The 19,423-nt window shown below is 53.4% G+C and overlaps 2 protein-coding genes across 4 annotated transcripts; both read right to left on the bottom strand.

Moving 5' to 3' along the window:
• Positions 1-86: 86 nt before the first annotated feature.
• On the bottom strand, positions 87-11,373 carry Map3k6 (mitogen-activated protein kinase kinase kinase 6). Of its 3 annotated transcripts, XM_027936970.3 has the most exons (30): positions 10,681-11,373; positions 9,401-9,417; positions 9,278-9,307; positions 9,171-9,194; positions 8,718-8,908; positions 8,434-8,602; positions 7,956-8,062; positions 7,399-7,569; positions 7,187-7,299; positions 6,629-6,788; positions 6,252-6,414; positions 6,066-6,173; positions 5,894-5,943; positions 5,720-5,815; positions 5,488-5,575; positions 5,274-5,407; positions 4,830-4,957; positions 4,476-4,612; positions 4,039-4,144; positions 3,368-3,525; positions 3,077-3,269; positions 2,853-2,991; positions 2,380-2,539; positions 2,076-2,252; positions 1,711-1,816; positions 1,274-1,445; positions 1,078-1,190; positions 917-990; positions 597-673; positions 87-386 (listed from the first exon to the last, which is right to left on the bottom strand). In XM_027936970.3, exons 1-30 carry the CDS (start codon positions 11,021-11,023, stop codon positions 296-298), a joined length of 3,795 nt encoding a protein of 1,264 aa, XP_027792771.2. In that variant the 5' UTR covers positions 11,024-11,373; the 3' UTR covers positions 87-295. The 3 variants fall into 3 exon arrangements, with proteins under 3 accessions (XP_027792771.2, XP_027792770.2, XP_071473619.1); XM_027936969.3 differs by having other exon boundaries at positions 9,278-9,417; XM_071617518.1 differs by lacking the exon at positions 10,681-11,373 and adding an exon at positions 9,630-9,715 and having other exon boundaries at positions 9,278-9,417.
• A 1,374-nt stretch (positions 11,374-12,747) lies between these two features.
• Fcn3 (ficolin 3) lies at positions 12,748-17,401 on the bottom strand. Its single transcript, XM_027937090.2, is given in 8 exon segments — positions 12,748-12,937; positions 12,939-12,994; positions 13,886-13,962; positions 13,965-13,997; positions 14,098-14,131; positions 14,134-14,244; positions 17,106-17,156; positions 17,378-17,401. Coding segments are annotated over 8 exon segments (576 nt in total).
• Between the last annotated feature and the right edge of the window lie 2,022 nt (positions 17,402-19,423).

The following is a 19,423-nucleotide window of genomic DNA, read 5'->3' on the forward strand; positions in this document are numbered from 1 at the left end:
AAGGAACCTCAGATTCAAACACAAAGACTTCGAGGGGCTGCTCCCAGGACACCCACCATACACCTCCGAAGCTGCCGAGACAAGGGTATGAAAGTGTTCTGTTTAATAGTCTTTGGTTGTGCTTGTGCTTGGATGCCTCTGTAGTTGGTTCCCCCCACCAGTGCTAGATCTGGGCACTACCCTGCCCCATTTGCCTGGTCTTCTGCTCTTGCTTCTGGTCCTGCGCAGGTATGTCAGAGGCTGCTCAAGTCTTCTCTGTCCATCTGTCCATGGGTCTTTTCTGCCTCTGATGCCTTCATTCAGCCTCCCGGGGTCCAGGGGTAACTGATGCAGATCCTGCTCGCTGTGCCAAGATGCCTCTCCAGATGCGGCATGCCATCCCTCCCCTGGGGACAGCAGGCTCAATATGGCTCAGTCAGAAGAAGGCCCCAGCTCTCTCTCTGGTACCCACTATCTGCCCAATGCTCCCTCTGTCCCCAGGGACCCCTGGAACCCCTGTGATTCTCAGGGAGGAACTTAGGACTACAGGTAGGGATCAGGATCTGGCCAGCATAAGGCCATGTGTGTTGTTCACCCCTGGAGGGCCCAGGATGTACCTGATGCCGGTATAGAGGAGGTCATCTCGAGTGGCACAGGTGAGCAGGGCACGGAGGGTGAAACTGTGGTTCAGCAGCTGTTTGTGGACAAAGACCCAAAGAAATATGGAGAGATAAAACTATAGGAAGATATGTCCAGAGATCTAGGTACTAGATTGTTCTATCAAAATGTTAAGGTGGATCATACCCCTTTCTGGCCCTCATTTTCCCCATCATATATACAATGGAAGGAAAACACTTCCAGCCTTAAGAAGAGGGAAAAGTGAGAAGAGATGGACTACTGGTTGTGGGGGTCAGGGATAATCAGCATGTTCCCTCACCGTTTGGATGGTGCCTGAATCCACCTTTAGCCCCTGTAACCACTGCACCAAGCCCTGGTCCTTTGGGAGGGCATCTGTCAAGAAGTCAGGTGAGATGATGAGCCTCCTGCTAAAGGCTTCCTCACACCCACCAGTAGTGTCCTCCAGCCAGGTCCATTCACCTTGGGGCTCTGAGACGAGGGCATAGGTCCTGGCCTCTGCATTCATCTGGTGTAGAGTCTGGTATATCAGGGCCTGGCACTCCCGTTCCTTCTCTGCCAGGACCTCTCGAAGTCTGTGGAGGGCAGAAGAGCAGAATGGAATGGCAAGTGGGTTGAAGCTGACATAGATTCTACGTGCCCTTCCAAGGGGACTTACCTGTCAGTCTCTGCCCGCAAGAGGCCCAGCTGAACTATCAGAGGAGGCGGGTCTTGCTCTCCTTCTGTGAGTCCACTACTCCGCAAGACAGGAGATTCTTGTTGCTTCTGCTGAGACTCCCCTTCTTTACTCAATTCTTCTGACCTCGGTGAGCCCTCCTTCTTCTCTATCTCTGCCAATCCGAGTGGGGTGAACTCAAGCAGTAGAAAGTCACCCCTTTAGGACCCCCAGATCCGACGGCAGGGGAATTAAGGGAGAGCACCCAGCTCTGGATAGTGACCAAGTGAGGCCAGTCTGGGAGATGTCCATTATGCACTCCTGGACGGGTTCCTTCCCACCTCCCTAAGCCTTGTCCCTACCAGCCTTATTATGTATTTGCCACGCCTCCAAGGGTCACACCCTCGCCCGCAGGCTGGCAGGCTCCAGCCCACTCCTACCAGGGTCCAGCACCGCCAAGGCTGCCCGCACAGCGCGGCTGAGCAGTGAGTCCAGCACGAACATCCAGTGTGGGCGGATCTGGCGCCTGCGGAGGATCTGCTTCACCTGGAGAGGGAGGGAGGGCGCAACTGAGACAGCTGAGCCTCAACTGGAGCTGGAGCTTGAGTTGGAAAGGCCTAGAAACTCTAGGCAAGTGAGGTGGGAGGGCTTGATGTCAAGGGATGGGCTGGGAAGCAGGGCTGGGCAGACAGCCCTTCCACGGAAGAGACTTAGAATCCTGGAACATCAAGCCCTTTCAATTACCTAACACAGGGAGCTCATTACCTATTATTGGACAGCCCTAACTGCAAGGAAGCCCCCTCACCGCATCTGGAAAGGCGAAGAGCGGTCCATTCAGAAGTGTAGACCCAAGGCCCTGCGCCCGCAGAAGCGCCTGCAGTGTCCGCAGCTCCTGGGCCAGCTGCCGACGATTGGGAGTATGGATGTGTGCCCCCAGGCAGCGGAGCAGATGTTCCACATGATTCCTGCTCAGTCGGGAACCCTGAGAGGGAGCAAGGGGTCGGTCCGCGGGTCCCACTCCAGCTAAAGAGATTCTGGGGGTGAGGGAGAGGCTAGCAGCAGTCCTGTCCATGCACCACCACCAGGGGTCGCTGGGGCGGGCCGCCCACCTGTTCCTGCTCCAGGCACAGATTCTCGGCGAGCGTTGGCAGCTCCTGTTCCACCACCTCGGCCAGCATGGCTCGGCGCTTGCTCTCCTGATGTAGCAGGCTCAGCCCTGAACTCTCTTCCGGGGACGTAGGCTCCTCGACCCCAGGCTCCTCCGGTACCCTGGGCGCAATGGAGAGCAGCTGATGGAGGGTGGACAACACCATCCATCCTCCAGGTTTGAATCCTGGCTCTTTTACTTTTATGCCTACCTCTCAGGGACAGATAACAAGAGAAAAACCCGGAGCTGGGGCAGGAGTAGGGGAATCACAAGTTAGAACATAGGACAGGGCACAGATGGGCACCAGATACCATGCAAGTGGTCAAGGTATCCAGGCCAAAAGCCCAAGGAGGGCATTTTCTAGAGGGAGTAGAATGACAAACCCAGGTGAAGGAAACCGGAACCCACTCTAGGACCAGGATGGTAGATTCTTACCGGAGCTGGCTGGTGTCCCCATAACTGAGACAGCGTTTTGGGGGGCTGGGTGGGTGCTGAGAGGGTGCCTGAGGCTGCGGGAATGTCTGGGACTGAGTGGTGGGGTCAGCCAAAGGAATGGGACTGGCTGCAGGGGCATCTAAAGGAGGGACAAGCTGTCAGCCCTCTCACCTTCACAGCTCCAGGACCCTCCAGTATGCTCACTCCCTCAACACCCACAATACCTGAGGGCCGAGGAGCATGATGGGGGGAGGCAGGGCTGCGGCTCCTCTTCCCAGGCTGCAGGAAGGGATCCCCAAGCAGTGCTTGAGCACTGGCTCGGAGATGGGGGTCTGGCTCAAATGTTCTGAGGAGGAAGGCTTGGGCCTCAGCTGACAGAGAACTGGGCATTGGCGGGTGTACCTTGTACATGCCCACCTAGCAGGAGTTAGGGAGAACAAACAAGAGTTAAGATTAAAGGTGTTCAAGGACCAGTTCCACCCAAACTCCATGGCCAGGCCCCAAGGGGGGCTCACCTGAAACATGGCAGCCTGTGGGCTCCCTAGTTCATGGAAGGGTGGGCGACCTGTGGCCATCTCAATTACAGTGCAGCCCAATGACCAGATGTCAGCTGCCTTCCCATATCCTCGTGGGCCCTGGTCAATGATTTCTGGGGCCATATACTGCAGGGTTCCTAGGATAGGAGCATGAGCACCAATGCTCATCCAAGCATTATCACAGGGATGGGGGGACTCCAGCACCCTCTGACCACCTGCACCTAGGCCGAACCCATCCTCCAAAATAGTTCCCATCACCTACCTCGATCATCAAACATCTATGCTGAGTTCCATCAGCCAACCTACCAAAGCTTCCAATTTTCACACAAGGCTTCATCATCTTGGACTTCATCACCCACAGGAGAGTTTCATCATGCACTCCATCCCCCTGAACCCTACCACCTACTTTGACCCCCAACACCCACCTTGGCCTGAACTGATACTCCAGGACTACATTTTAAGTGGCTAAGCCCAATTTAATCAGTTATCCAAACTCCATTTCTAGATTCTCACCTCACCACTGGCCCAATGCCTGTCCTAAATTCCATCCCCCATTAGAACTCTAACTCCAAGCCCAAGAGAAACCATGCTCCCTAGAAGGCTCCAAGAGTTCTTCTTCATCCCAACTCATCACCCCACACCCTTGTTACCTGTGAAGGTCTCAGTGCAGGGTGTGATGCCCGCCAGTCGTTTGGAGGTACCAAAGTCAGAAATTTTGAGCAGACCACTGAAGGTGTTGATGAGCACATTGTCCCCCTGATTGGTGTAGACATTGTGCTTAGTGCCTACCTGAACTGGGCCCTGACAGAATTGGACCTTCATCCTAGGACCCCCATTTCCTGGAGATCCCAGCCTGGCCTAGGATCTATCAACCTCTTCCCAATGCCCACACCATTTATAGGCCCCCCTGGGAGATGTGAACTTCTCCTCTCAGATCAGGAGATCTGAGGCTCTTCTTTCTTTAAGGAACCTCCATAACTAATTCCACCCTTTGCAAATGTTCGGCCCACTTTGTATTCAAACCTCCAGCCTCTGGGACCATGTTTCCCCAACCCCAGTAGACCAAGTGGGCAGCCACAGGGCTGACCTTGATGTCTCGGTGCACAATCCGATTGTCATGCAGATAGCTGAGTCCCTGCAAGATCTGGCGGGTGTAGAAACTGATAGTACTCTCATTGTCCTTCAGGGGTCCCCATACTGACCTCAGCAAGGAGGAGAGGCTGCCTGGGCAAATAAGTGGGTAACAACAATGGTTACCCACCCACATCTCTTTGCCCAAGGCCCGGACTCCATCACCCAACACTACTCCATCAGCGAATTCTTGGCGACACTACCCACACACACTAAGGTTCATTTCCTCCTAGGGTTCTCCACCCCTGCCTTGCTCCATTTCCATAACCCACACTTCAAGTTTCACTTTCATCCCACGCAGGGTAGGTACCTCCAGGCACTTCCTCCATGAAGATTTTGAGGTAGCCGCCCTGGCTGGCTGAACCCAGATAACGCACGATATTCTTGTGGCGCAGGCGTTTGTGAAGAGCGATTTCTTCATGCAGAGGCTGAGAAAACCTGGGGGGAGGTAGAGAGGGATGGGATAGATTTGGGCAGAAATGCTCACCCTAGAGTGCACCACCAGACCACGCCCCCAGGACCAGCCCCTCCCACAACCCCCCTCCAACATTCCCCACCCACCTGGCCCTACCCATAGACGCCCCCCCCAGAACTTTGCCCCTCTGGTACCTACTCAGCCCGGCCCCAGGCTGCAGCCCGCCCTTTCAGGGCTCATGGAGCATTCAGCGTGGACCACTAGGTAGGTGTCTGCTCGGCCTGCCCACGCCTGCCCTTGCCATTCCTTAGCTGGTCCCCACCGCCGCACACACAGTACCTGCTGTCCCGCTCGGGGATCTCCTTGATAGCGATGCGTACCCTCGTGTGCCGATCGCGGCCTGCGTACACTACACCATAAGTGCCTTTGCCCAGCACTAACCGTTCGCCAGTCTCCGTGTATTCATAATCAAACTGCAGAGTGTGGGGTGACCGGGGTTCACTAGGGCCTGCAGCCCTTCGCCCTCCTCAAGTCCCCAGTCCCACGTCCTCACCTCCAGCACCTCCCCTACACCCGCCGCCTCCTCCGCGGGCGCCGTGGAATCTGGATTCGTTGCCAAAGACTGGATCAGGCCGCAGAACCTGAAGGCGGGGAAGGTCAGACAGGTAGGAATTGTCCCCTCCTCTACCGGGAGTCCCTGGGGGACATCGTCTCTTCCTTTCCCTCACTCCCTCAGGCATTCCGGTTCTAGAATATCCCGACCCGACCCGAGAGGCTGAGCGCACCACTGGCAGTGCCCTACGCTGGGGAAGCACAACTGGACGTCCTGAGCCGGAGGAAGAGCACAGAGGAAGCAGCAGCGCTCGTCCCGCTTGGAGGCGCTGAGAAAGGACGGAGAGGCCTGTGAGCGCCCCGCTGCCCCGGAACGCCAGAGCCAGCCCGCCGCACCAGCTCCTCACCTGACTCCGCAGATGGAGGCCACTGGGAAGGTCCAGCTAGAGGGGTTGTCCTGCAAGAAAAAAAGGGGGGTGTAATGGGAGGTGCTGGGTCAGGAGAGGAGTCTGGAGACCGGAGAAGAGCTCCAGGAAAAGGGTACATAGCATTAGAAAAGGGACTCAAACGCGGGTTCACCTGGGTCTCAGGCTCCAGCAGTCTTAGGGTCACTGCCCTGACAGGGTCCATACCCTGAAACTCAAGTCTTGCCGGCAGCAGGACTTTGTTCATCTCCAGGACCAGCACCTGCAGGCAGTGGAATTGAGGGGTCCCATCAGAATGGGTTTGATCCTCTCCCAATTCCCCCATTCCCAAAGGCCTCACCAAACACTGGTCCCCCTTGGGAAAGGCTGTCGTGAATGGCTGGCAGGACTGTAGCAAGAAGTGGAGCCAGAAGTGTGCTCGACACAGGGGTCCTCCAGAGGGCTCTGGTGTGGGTCTGAAGTGCTGGTAGAGCAGGAAAGTTTCCATCACTGACACCAGGTACCTGCAGGTACAGCCTTGTCCTCAGTTCAGACCAGCCATCACACCAGCACCACCAGGAACAGTAAAGTGACTTGAATGTAGCCAGAACATGGACACTAGATGCCAATGCCACTGGCCTGAAAGTGGTTGGGGTCATATTCTGGAACTCAGGCTATAGTGCCAATGGACATGGGTACAGGAGATGACAACTCAGGAATGTAGAAGGGGTCACCTACCATATGGGGGCATTGAGCTTATACAGCTGCTCTGCAGCCAGCACCACCTGGATGGGGTCATTTGTAAGGATCTGGGCTCCCAGGTAGAAACCTACGTCCCAGTAATACTGCATCTTCTCCACACAGCCTTTGCGGGCCAGCAGGCAGCCCAGCTTCATGCCTGGGGGGAAAGGGCATAGGCTTCATTAAATGTGGGTGTAGGTGTGGGTAAGGCCCAAATGTGTGCCACACTATTCATATGGGCATGTGTGCAGCCAAGGACATAGGTATGGGTAAAATAGTAGGCGTGGCAAGATCTCAGGTGGGATCTCGGGTGCAGGTAAGGGGTCGGACACAAGTAAATGTGGAATTCAGTGTGTAAACACAAATATGAACTTGGGAACAGTTGTGGGCTCAAGGGACTCAAGGACTCCTGAGGGTCCAGGGCAGGTTTGAGGATGCAGGTATGGGTAATGGTACCAAAAAGGTATTAACTCAGCCCTAGCTTCTGCCCTGGACTCTCTCCCTGCCCTGTCCTCAGGTCTCTCTGGGCACTGCTGTGTGGATGGTGGACTTCACCTATCAGCTGCAGTTCCTCAGAGTCCTCAAAGTGCTTCCCAGCCGCAATGAGGAGCACAGCAGCATTGATGCCGGAGTGCAAGCTGGGTTCCACATCAAAGGCTTTGCGATACCTGAGGCAGGGTGGGGGGCCACAGGGCTAGTCAGATGCCCACAGCACTGTCCCTCACCCTGCAAGCTCAGTTCTCCGTCCAATCTCTTGTACCCCTTACCAGTGATAGGCCTGCTCCCGGTACCCAGCATCCTGAAAGCCAGAGCTGAAGAACATGTCCTTGTAGACACGGCCACACATGCAGTACAGATCAGGTGCCACAGAGCCCTCACACTGAACCAGTGGCAGCAGCACATTCAGAGCTTTCTCCCTGTCCCCAGGCCTGTTCCTCCTAAGGGTGGGGGAAGATGGTCTGAGGTCCTGTCTGATGACCCTGATGCACTCTGTCCAGGGATCCTAAATCCTAAGAGCAGGGACCCTTTCGGGACCCTGACAACACAAGACCACCAAATGGCACTGACCCTGGTCAGCACTGACCTCTCAAGAAGTAGTGAACCCGGGTGGAAGTGATTCCTAGATATAATGGCTCTAAGGAGCAGTGACCTTGGATAGCTGTAACCAGGCTGCAGTAACTAGAACAACAAGGACCTCTTGGCTGGTCAGCAAATTCCCTGAAGACCAGTGGTCCCAGCCAGCAAGATCTCGTCTTTACAAGCAGAGATCCAGGCCACAGAAACCATCATGTGGCTCTGACCCAAGCCCTGATCCACCACTCACCGGTTGAGGGCAAATGTGTAGTGGAAGCAGACATTGTGTTGCTCAGCCACATCGCAGGTGGGCAAGGCCTGTAGGGTCTCCACCAGCTCGATGATGGCTGAGTAGTCCTGTGTAAGAGAACAGTAAGCACCAGCATGAGGAGCCCCCAGCCCTTGAGGAAAACTCTGAGCAAGGATCCTGTCCCACAGCTGACATCCCACTCCTACCCTCTGAACACCGCCCTCAAGCCCAGCAGGTATGAAGATTGGACCTCACGTGGAAAGTCCACTGTGTGCTCCATGCTTTGTGTCCCCAAACTTAACAACTGCCCTGAGAGTCAGTGATATCATTTCACAAACAAGAAAACTGAGGCTCAGAGAGGTTAGAGAGTTTGCTTAAAGCCACCAGTGAACCAGAAGCACAGACAGGAATTGAACTTGGGTTTGTCTGAGCACAAATGCCCCTCAGCTGACTGACTGCCCCTCAGAACACCTCACACCTGCACATCACGGTAGGAAAGCAGCAGGTTCATGATGATGTCAGGGCTCAGCAACTCCACACTGTCCAGTCTCCGCTGCAGACGAGCCAGCTCTTGCCGCAGCTGCTGCCCACTGAATCTCTCCCGAGCCTGCCGGATATTCTGCCGAATGGTCTCCCGGAAATAGCCACTGATGTCCAGGCCAGGGGAGGGAGGGAGAAAGAATGGTGGGCCTGTCCCTCAGCCACAGCCCATTGTACCCTCACCAGCGGCTTCCTGGTGTACCCTCTGAGAAGGCCCCATACCAGGAGTCTGTAGGAGTGGCCTCCAGCAGGCGAGCAAGCCGGCATACCAGGGGAGTGAGCAGGGCCTCAGTGCCCACCCCAACCTGAACCAACCCATCAGCCAGGCCCCTCAGAAGGCCCACATCACCACATAGCACCCGACCAGTGGCTGTCACCACGTAGGGGATCAGTGTGTAGCTACCAGCACAATCCTGGTGGAAAGGAGACAGAAATCAGTGGAGGTCAGAGGTCAGCACAGTGTTAGAGAGAGACAGGAAGGGGTCAGAGATCAGTACCAGTGAGGAATGGAATAGCAGGAAAGGGGCACACTTTATGAAAGGAGGCCATAGGGAACACAGGGTCACATGGATGTCAAGGGACTTTAGGGAGGTCAGAGGTAACTGAGGAGGCCAGGAAGACCAGTGGGGGTCAGAGGTTAAAGGGTACATCAGAATGAAGAATGGTTCTTCTCACCGAATTCTTCTGGAAAACATCCTCCTGCAGAAGGCAGACAAATATTAGTATTCTAGGAAGGCCTCACCCCAACCTTGCACCTGCCCCACCAGCCACGGGCCACCTACTCTGAGGGCCTGCAGGTCAGGGAGCTCGGCCTGGGAGCAGAGGAGCACATTGTTGGTCATGCTGAAGCTCTCACGCACACCAAGGTGGTAGAATAGGGAGGGCTGTGCCAGGGAGTTGCTCACCTCCAGGACCACCACGTCTGTGGGCACAGAGGTGCAGGCTCTAAGTCTTGAAGCCCAGCTTGGTGGGGAAGTAGCCTGGGATGCACTCCAGCTGGACTTGCCTTGCTGAGGGACCCCAGTCAGGTCCAGTTCTGCTCTGGGCCTGTTTCTCCCGTTTATGGCCTCCCTACTGCATACACAGTACTGATAACTGTGGTGCTTCTGAGGGCTCACTAGGTACGACACTCACCCCACTGCTCAGAGCCTGCAATCACTGCCCAGAGAAGGGGGCCAGGCTGTGCTCCACCTCAGAGCCTGTTCCAGGCTGTGTGGGAAGCAGGAGCTGTACAAACACAGAAGTCCCATCCCTGATCCTCAACCTAGCCTCTTGAAAGCAGTCTGCACCATTGGCCTAAGTAGACAAAGCTGTGCCTGTATGTGTATATGTGTAGCTTACTGTGTCTTTGAATGACAAGTTTGCAGGGGCCCTTCTGAGTCAACATGGATGCGATTTGTGAGTCTATCCATGACTGTGTGTCTTTGTGTCTTCAAGGTCAGGTCAGTATTTGTTTTTAGGCTGCAATTTTTCTTAATCTTTTTAGTTATTTGGGCTGCAATTTCATGGACGTCCAGGAAGCACGGTTCCCGGACTCTTGGATGAACAAATAACGATAGGAGACCCGGCATCCGGGTAGGCGGTAGAATTGCAGCCTCTGGCCCCGCCCCAGACTGTCCCTGTCCCTCCCATTCTCTCTTCGTTGCGTTGTCTTGAAACTAAGACCCCTCGCGCAGAGTCCAGTCCTGATGGGTCCCTTCGCTTTCCTTTTCTCCTCTTTACCCCGATCCTTGGAAGTAGTAATGCTACGACCTCTAAATTCCGGCCCCGCACGAGGAGCCCTAGTCCAAGTTCCCCTCCCTGGATTCGCCCTCGAGAGCTTGGCACTTAGAACTCCCGAAGCAAGTCTCCAGCCGCCCACGCGCCGCAGAACCGCCGCCCGGCCCCCAGCCTCGCCCCAGCCTCTCAGCCCCGCCCTAGCCCCGCCCCGCTCGCTAGGCACGGCCCCTACTAAAGGGTTCTTAAGCGCCAACCCCAACCCTGGAACAGGGGATGGATCCCTAAATCCAATTTAGGGTCTCCAGAGCCCCTAAATTCCACAACTTCCACAGCACCGCCTCAAATCCTTTAGGTTTAGTTCACCTTACGTCCCTAGACCCCGCCCCCAACTCGGCCCCGCCCTGGACTCGCCGGCTCCGCCCCTTTCCCCGCCCAATACCCTAAGCCTCGCGGGCGTCGCGCTCACCCGCGTTGTAGAAGGAGTCCATCGCGGCCGTGTCTCCCAGGGCCAAGGTCTCAAAGGGCAGGCTGCGCAGCTGTGGCGGTGGCCGTGGCCCTGGGAGCTGCGCGCAAGCCTCGCGCAGGCAACGGAGCGGCAGCGGCTCCGCCTGGGTTCCCGCCCCAAGCTCCACCCCGGGCCGCGGCTCCCGGGTCAGCACGTAGACCACGCTGAGAGGCCGGCTCCGAGCGCAGCTCCGGCCTGGTGGGGTAGCTAGCGGCCGGCTCCGACTCAGCGCTTCGGCCAGCGGGTCCTGCCAGCAACTGCCCGCTCGCTCCAAGGTCCCGGATCCGGTGCACTGCCCCGCCATGCGAGGGCGCTCAGGCGCGGCGCGCCGGGTCCTGGGAAACTGGGGCAGGACACGAGGCTGGGGCGGTGGATCCAGGGATCTCGGGATTGGGAATCCAGTCGAGATCCGAGAATCTCCTACGGGATCCGGGGATCCGGAGATCAGTCGGACGTCCTGTTCCGGAAATCTGGAGTCCAGGGAGAAATCTGAGCTCAGACTTGCAAGGTCCTGAGGATCTGAAATCCGGGATTGAGTTCCGAGAATCTGGGGTACTCGGTGATCCGCAGCTCAGAGTTGCAGGGGAAACCCGGGAATCAGGCCGGCAGTGTTTGTCACCCAGACTTCTCAGGGGAGCGCCTGCCGTCACTCTGTCCTGCCCTCACATGTGGGCCGGGCCCAGCCCTTTCCCCACCAGGAAAGCTCCACCCTCGGCCCTGGGGCAGCACCAGCACCGCTCCCCAGCGGCTGGGGACGCGGCCTCTCCCTTCCCTTCTCTCCCGCCAGAGGTTCTGATACTGGCCGCTTCCGGAACAGCTTGAGTCCTAGTGCACGCCAACCTCTATGGACTGCTCACTGCAGGCACTCATGTGTGCCCAGGCCCAGGCTAGAGAACAAGCAAGATTTGCAGGCCCTGCTGTACAGATGTCTGTTGAATTAATGGTTCTCAAGTCATCGGGGTATGCAAAACACGATGAATAGTGGGTGTCCGGAATCCAGCCCTGGAGTGGGGCTTGATGTCTGAGCTCTTGTCTGAGTGCTACTTTTCCCAGGACTTCATCAGCTATGGAGGCCTACTGATCTTTGACTTCTATCCAGAAGATGACAGTGAGGCCTGAGAAGCACCTTCTACTCTAAACATTTCTCTACTCATCCTTTGAAGAGAACCCTAGAAACCTCAGCCCTTTGAGTTCTAACAGTGTTCCACCCTCACATCCCTAAGAATCTCTTTCTAATGTGAATTAGTGACTGAGACAACAAGCTGTGTAACCTCAGTGAACCTTGAAATCAGCAACTGAGGACTTGGAGGGGTTAAATAACTTGTGTAAGATCAGTGGGCTATATAACAGAGCAGGGTGCAAACCTAGGACTGTCCAACTCTTAACTATTTGCTTCTGCCACTACTTGAAATGCTGTGGCATTGGGCGAATATACTGCTCAAAAAATGCTAGCTCAGTGGCTACTGTTTCATTGTGCTGTTTCATCATGGGAAGAAAAAAATGTACCTTCTTCTTGGATTCAAACGAGCTCTCAACGGGTTAGGCAAGGAGCAGCAGAGGGTGAGGACTTGACCCATAACAGACTGGGGTGGGAAACACAATTTACAAGGGACAAGCATGAACAACAGAGAGGGTTAGAAAGCTATGCAATTTCTACCACAAAACCATCCATTTGCAGGCCCAGAGAGCCCAGACTTGTTCAGTGGCTTTTTGAATCTCTTCCAATCCCTCTGCTAGATGCCCCACTGTTCTTGTTTTGCACACCTCAAGAGAAACCTCTTTACCTTGGGAGGTTTCCCTTCCATCTTCCTGATAAGGAAGGAAATCCATCCATGGAGCTGAAACTTATGTTCCTGCTCTGCCCTCTTTACCCAGTAACTGAAAGAATCCTGAAAGCCTGAAAAGGGTTAAAATGATTTATTTTTAAATGTGGACAGGGAAACAGAGGCGGTTGCAGTGGGGAGGTGGTTGAGGGTCCGGAAGCTGTTCGGGAGAGATAAGGGCACTGCAGGGCACCCTAGTGGAGCATCATTGGAACCCCCTGTAGTAGGGGTGACCCACAACTCAACTAGAGGCCCAATTGATGCCATGCTTGTGGGCAGTGGCCTCAGACACTGCATAGTGACTGTTGAGATTGGATTGATAACAGGATTCATACCACCAGGCACCAGGGACAACCTCTGAGCAGCTGTTCCCATTTGAGTCATGGTCGGTGTCAGGTGGTAAAAGGCTTCCTGCTGTGGAAGCTCAAGGAGTCCCTTCCTGCGGTCCCTTCCTGGAGGGCACCGTAGGGATCCACCCCATGCCTGGCACCCTTAGGGATATTATCCTGAGAAAGTCTCAAGCAACTTCAAGGTGGATTTTACCAACCCCATAGACATTAGCGGAATAAGGGGCCAGGTTGTTTGCCACTGTCACTCAGCTAGTCACAGCGGCAGTGGGACATGCACTTATGAGTGATTCCAAAGTCACCAACTCTTCCCCCTGCCTTGTCCTCTCCAGAATCCCTAGTTTCTCTCCATCCTTTGTCTCCTCTCAGCTCCCATTTACAGGCCAAGTATTTGCACCAAGGAGAGCTGGGAGGAACTTCATGTGCCTGGGCAAGAAAGGGGGCTCCCCTGAGGCACCTCCCCATCACCACTTCCCCCTTTCAGATCTCTCCCCAACAGTCTGTTTCTCTGACAGAAGACTGCCCTAGTTCCGTTCCCAAACCAGAGCATGTTAACACTCCAGGAGCCTCAGATGGCGCCCACAGCCCCACCCTGCCTCCTGGCCCATTCCCAGCCACCACCCCACCCACCCTCACCCCACCCCTGTTCTGGAGATTGAACTCAGGGCCTTGCACTTGCTAGGCAAGGGCTCTGCCTTGAGCTATGGCCCCAGCTCCTCCCCACCCATTTTATAGGAAACCAAGGCTCTGACACAGAAGGGACTTGCTCAAGATCGCAGAGTAAGTGGTGAATTTGAAATCACCCTCAGGTCTATTTGCCTCCAGAGCCCTAATTCTTTCTTTCTGGTACCATCTTGTCTCAGAGTTGTCTTTTCTTGGATAAAAAAACTGAGATCCACAGAGGGGAGGAAATTGCCCTAGAGGCCTAGGCAATGCTCTGAAAGAAATCAGCCCCCTGCCTCCCCTTCTTCAGGGCCCCACCTTGGACTCACTCACCTGCAATGCCTCTGAGAACTTGCTCAGTGCCTGCTGGGAGTAGTCTGCCTCCCCCATAAGACAGAAAGTCACAGTGGGGAAATGGAGCCATTAAAGTCTTCCAGCTCTACCCAGGTACCTGGGAGAAAGGGGGAAGCTGGAATGAAGGAAGCTCAGATTCTCAGGTGTGGACTTGGGAGGGATGGAAGATCGTCCCTTAGAGCCCTTTGACCTTGCTGGGAACTCCCCCTGAAGGGTGAGCTGGTGTTAAGTTCTCATTTCCCCAGCCAGAACTCAGACTCCTAGCTCCCCAAACCTGCTTTGTAGGATGACCACAAATGAAATAAATCCACAGAACCATCCTGTCACCTTGGAAACACCTGCAGAGACAGAGAAGACTGACATACCAGGTACTACTCCAGCCTGGGCAAGGGGTGCTGGGGAGCAAGGGTATGTGTCAACTGAGGTTGGGTGAATAGGAAAGGTGAGCTGATGTTTCTCTTCTCTTTGGATTGGGGCCTAGTGGATAAAAAATTTCTTCAAGGAAGCTTTTCTTGTAAATACATTGATAAACTTGATTTCTTATTAACTTTTTCTTTTTTTTTTTTTTTTTAGTACTGGGGATTGAACCCAGAGGTGCTTAACAACTGAGCCACATCCCCAGCTCTTTTTTAAAACATATTTTATTAGAGACAAGGTCTTGCTGAGTTGCTTAGGGCCTTGCTAAATTTCTGAGGCTGGCTTTGAACTTGCGATCCTCCTGCCTTAGCCTCCCGAGCCGCTGAGATTACAGGTGTGCCCACCATGCCAGGCTTCCTTATTAACTTTTACTGACACTCAAATGCATACCAAAACCTTGCATTCCTAGGGGAGACTGAAATGATAGAAACACTGTCCCTTCCCTCAGGAGATGCTTAGTCAATTAGGAATCAGACTCACGATAATGTGCTTTCATTTACTATGATAAAAACCAAGATATTTAAAGCAGAGATATTGACCCCAGTCCAAACTGGACTTCTGGCCTTACCCTGATATCCACCCCTCCAATCTTCCTCCTCCAGGTCAAGTACTCCTTCACCCTAGGAGTTTCCCTCCTAAATATTTTGTCATTGTTATTACAGCAGTGGAGGTTGAACCCAGGGATGCTAGTGCTCTACCACAGGGCTATATCCCAAGCACTTTTTTTTTTTTTTGGTACCAGGGATAGAACTCAGGGGCACTTAACCACTGAGCCACATCCCCAGCACTCCTGCTTTTTTAAAAAACATATTTTAGTTGTAGATGGACACAATACCTTTATTTTTGTTTATTTATTTATTTTTAAATATTTTGTTTTTTTAGTTGTAGTTGGACACAAAACCTTTATTTTATTTTATTATGCTGAGGATCGAATCCGGCGCCCCACACATGCTAGGCGAGCGCTCTACTGCTGAGCCACAACCGCAGCCTCTTGTTTATTTATTTTTATGTGATTCTGAGAATTGAACCCAGTGCCTCACACATGCTAGGCAAGTGCTCTACCACTGAGCCACAACCCCAGCGCACCCCCACCACCAGTCCCTTTTTATATTTTATTTAGACACAGGTTCTCACCGAGTTGCTTAAGGCCTTGTTAAGTTGCTGAAGCTGACTTTGAACTCAAGATCTTCCTGCCTCAGCCTCCCAAGCTTCTGGAATTACAGGCATGCACAATCCAGCCCAGATCAAGCACTTTTAAAAATTACTATTATTTTTTATTTTGAGACAGTGTCTCACTAAATTGTCCAGGCTGGCCTTGAGCAATCCTCCTGCCTCAGCCACCTGAGTAACTGGGATTATAGGTGTGCACCACTACACCTGACTCCTTCTCCACCTTGTTCCCTACTTCAACTCATCTTCCACGATGTAGCCCAAGAATTCTCTCTCTCTCTCTTTTTTTTTTTTCTTTTTTTACGGCACTGGGTATTGAACCCAGGGGCGCTTAACACCGAGCCATATCCCCAGCCCTTTCTATGTTTTATTTTGAGACAGGGTCTCACTAAGAGCCTCACAAACAGAAGGAAGCTGGCTTGAACTTGCAATCCTTCTGCCTTAGTCTCCCGAGTCGCTGGAATTACAGGTGTGTGCCACCATACCTGGCCAAGTCATCTTTCTAAAATACAAGTCTGACCTGGTTCTTCTGCTTAAATCTCTTCCAGGGCTCCCCATTTCCCCCCACAACTCCTCAGTCAGTAATTTAATGCCTTCCCGGAGCTGGCCTTTGCAGAGGTCCTCCGTGCATGTCTGGTCACACCAAAAGACCATAGCTGACCACCCACATCTACTCTTAGTTCCCTCCCTTGGTGCCCCTAAACCCTCTGGTACTCTCCTGCTTTCATAAATTTATCTTTACCTCTACCTGGAAAGCCCTTCTGCATCTTATCTGTCTAGAAAACTTCTACACAGCCTTCAAGGTCCTTTCAAATGTCACCTCCTCTATGAAGCCCTCTCAGACTTCTTCAGGCACTGTGGGGAGCTCAACCACCACCTGTCTGTGACTTCCTCTAAGGGTATCTTGCTCCAATGGATTTTGGCTCCCCCTAGGGGTCATGGGGGAGAAGTGCTCATTGGATCGGGTCTTCCAGCCCCTTTTCTCATTCACCAATGAGCCACCCCCAGCAGTGTTGTGTCACAAAAGGCTGGATGCACCCTGCCCTTCCTGCCCTCCCTGCCCTCTGTAGGCACAGATGGTACCAGCCACTCAAGGTGGTGCCCTGGCTCAGCAGCTCTTGGCGGATACTGGGACCTGAGAAAGGGGAGATGGAGTGTGGGGGTGGGCAGGTTATTCCCCAAACTCCTCCACCCAGTCACTGGAACAAGTGGGGACTTCAGAAGCCCTCTTGCTCCTTTGGGACTCTGAAGGGACTATAAGGAGAACTAAGGAGGGCTTGGCCACGCCTGGGGCCCACCAACACCCACACTGCCTGATTCCAAGTTCCCAGCTCCCACGAAGGCAGCCCCACCCTCCTGGCACCAGAACAGTTTCACTGGATCTCCTGCCCCAGAGAAGGACCGTGTGTTGGCTCTGAGATCTGAGCACCCCTGAGGGAGTGGCCATAACCACTAATGGGGAGAGCCCAGGTCCTTCTCCTAATTCTCCCCACCCTCCCAGCCTCCCATCCCCATGGGCGGGCAGTCATAACTGATTGCTGTGGAGGCAACAGAAACATCCACCCTTGAGTGTGGGGATAGAGCAAAGGAAATGGGGAGGCCCTGACCTCACATACTCACCAGGTTCACCCTTGGGGTCCATCTTGTTGAGGTCCAGGCTGCCCTGAAATCCCAGAGGCAGAGATACCCTGAGTCCTGTTCATGCCCTCAAAGACCAGAGGCAGAGATACCCTGAGTCCTGTTCATGCCCCCAAAGAAACAAGATTTGGAGCTAGAAGTTCCAATCCCCTTTTCACCTTTTACTGGCTCTGTGATGGGAGACTTAACTTACCCTGTCTTCAGTCTCACTTTCCTCCTCAGTAAATTGAGGACAATACCACCTACCTGGCAGATCTTAGGATGCTGCATACCTACCCATCAAGAGCCTGGGACAGAAAGGGTTCCTGTCCCTTTGTTATGGCTCCTCAGCACAAACTGCAACTGCTACATCCTCACACCTGTACCCTGGCCGCCAGGTTAACCAAAGGGCCCTGCCAGCTCCCCAACACATCTCACCTTGGGGACCTGGAGCTCCTTTCTCCCCAGTACTTCCTGGGGTTCCAGGACAAAAACTTTGCTGGCTTTCAGTTCCCTGGGTTCTGCAGGGAGACACAGGGTCCGTGGGCACAGTTTGGACATGTTTCTCCCAGATCTCTCTGCAGTTCTTTTTCCACCTCCCAGATTCTAGCTGTCAGGGCACTTGCTTCTTTAGCAGGTAAGGTTTTGCACTATTTCTATCTTATTTGCATAAATTAGCATGCAGAGCCCCAATTGTCAAACTCTAACCTGTCTCCTTGGGGAAGGCAGGAAATAAGAGGAGGGTTGATGGAGAAAGCACACTAAACCCCTACCTGGGAAGCTGGGATGGTCCTGGGTACTCAGGCAGGACCCTAAATAGGAGGATAATAAGGAAAGAGAGGTCCACTGTAGGCCCATCTTGCTGAGGCCACCAGAGAAAGAATGTCAGCTTATAAGAAACCAGACTGGTGGGAAGGTATAAAGTAAGACTTCCTCCCATTGTCCCCCAGGGACACCCCACACAGGCTGATGCTACCAGAGGGCACTTCCTTTCCCAGCCCTAGAGAGAATGGGTATCGTCCTTGTCTTGTCCAGCCAGAATGGAGTCCAATTTCTGATCCTGACTTCCAGGGCTCCCCAGTCATCTCTCCAGGTCTCTATATTCATATGAATTTTCTCAGCTTTAAACTTTAGTTCACAGGTATGGTAGGTAGCACATGCCTGTTATCCCAGTGGCTCAGGAGGCTGAGGCAGGAGGATTTCAAGTTCAAAGCCAGCCTCAGGAACTTAGCAAGGCCTTAAGCAACTCAGTGAGACCCTGACTCTAAATAAAATACAAAAAGGGCTTAGGTGTTGCTCAGCGGTTAAGCACCCCTGGGTTAAATCCTCTGTACCAAAAAATAGTAACAATAATAAATAAATAATAAAATAAACCTCAGCTCATTCTGTGCCTTCCATCTGGAACGCTCCTTCTTCATCTTCACCTGTGAAGCTCCACCTGTCTGTGAAAATCCAGCTCTAAGGCCATCTCCACTTTCCTGGTCCTTTCTGATCCTTGTTAACACTATTAATAGAGACCACTGCTACCATCTATTGGGTACCTACTGTACTATGATGTTACACTGAGTATAGTTTGTACATCCCTCCCAATCCTCATGTTGGAAGGCCTCAGTCCTTATTATTGGCCCTAGGTAATAAACCTGCTACAAAACAAATACTCAATAAACATTGGTAAAATAGCTAGGGGTGTGGCTTGGTGGCAGAACATGTCCTTAGCATGCTTAAAGCCCTGGGTTCAACCCCAGCATGTATATATGTATTTATATATGTACATATTCATAATATTCATATGAATGAATAAAGGAGGAGGAAAACTGAGGCCCAGAGATGGAATATGACTTTTGTTTTCCCTGGCACTTATATGCCTAAAGCCACAGAGCTTTCTCCCAATACCCGCCACCAGGGAGGAACAACCTTAGGAAAGTGACTGTAGCTTGAGTCTCTGGGCCTAGAAAACAACTGTCAACATAGGCCAATTGAGTGCAGCCTGTGCAGGGGCCTAGAAGTGGCAGCCATGCTTTAGCTGTGAGAGGTGAGGCCTGAGCTGGACGAGTACTTCAGGTGGCAGGGGAGCAAAGAGAAGGCATGGCCACTCATTCATGCAGTAAACCTTTTCTGAGGGCTGGCCCTGTGCCAGGCCTAATGCTGGGGGCAGGTGGGGTCTGAGGTGAAATGGAGGCCAAGTTTGCCTAACAGGATGGAAGCATAAGAGGGAGGCCGGAGACTGCAACTCCAGTCTAGGAGTCTGCCCTCCCCAAACCCTCCCTCAGGTGTATCGAGGTCTACAGACGAGCCTATTCAGCATGGCTGTCT

This window comes from Marmota flaviventris, chromosome 10 (genome assembly GCF_047511675.1).
Source record: "Marmota flaviventris isolate mMarFla1 chromosome 10, mMarFla1.hap1, whole genome shotgun sequence".
Taxonomy (NCBI): Eukaryota; Metazoa; Chordata; class Mammalia; order Rodentia; family Sciuridae; genus Marmota; species Marmota flaviventris.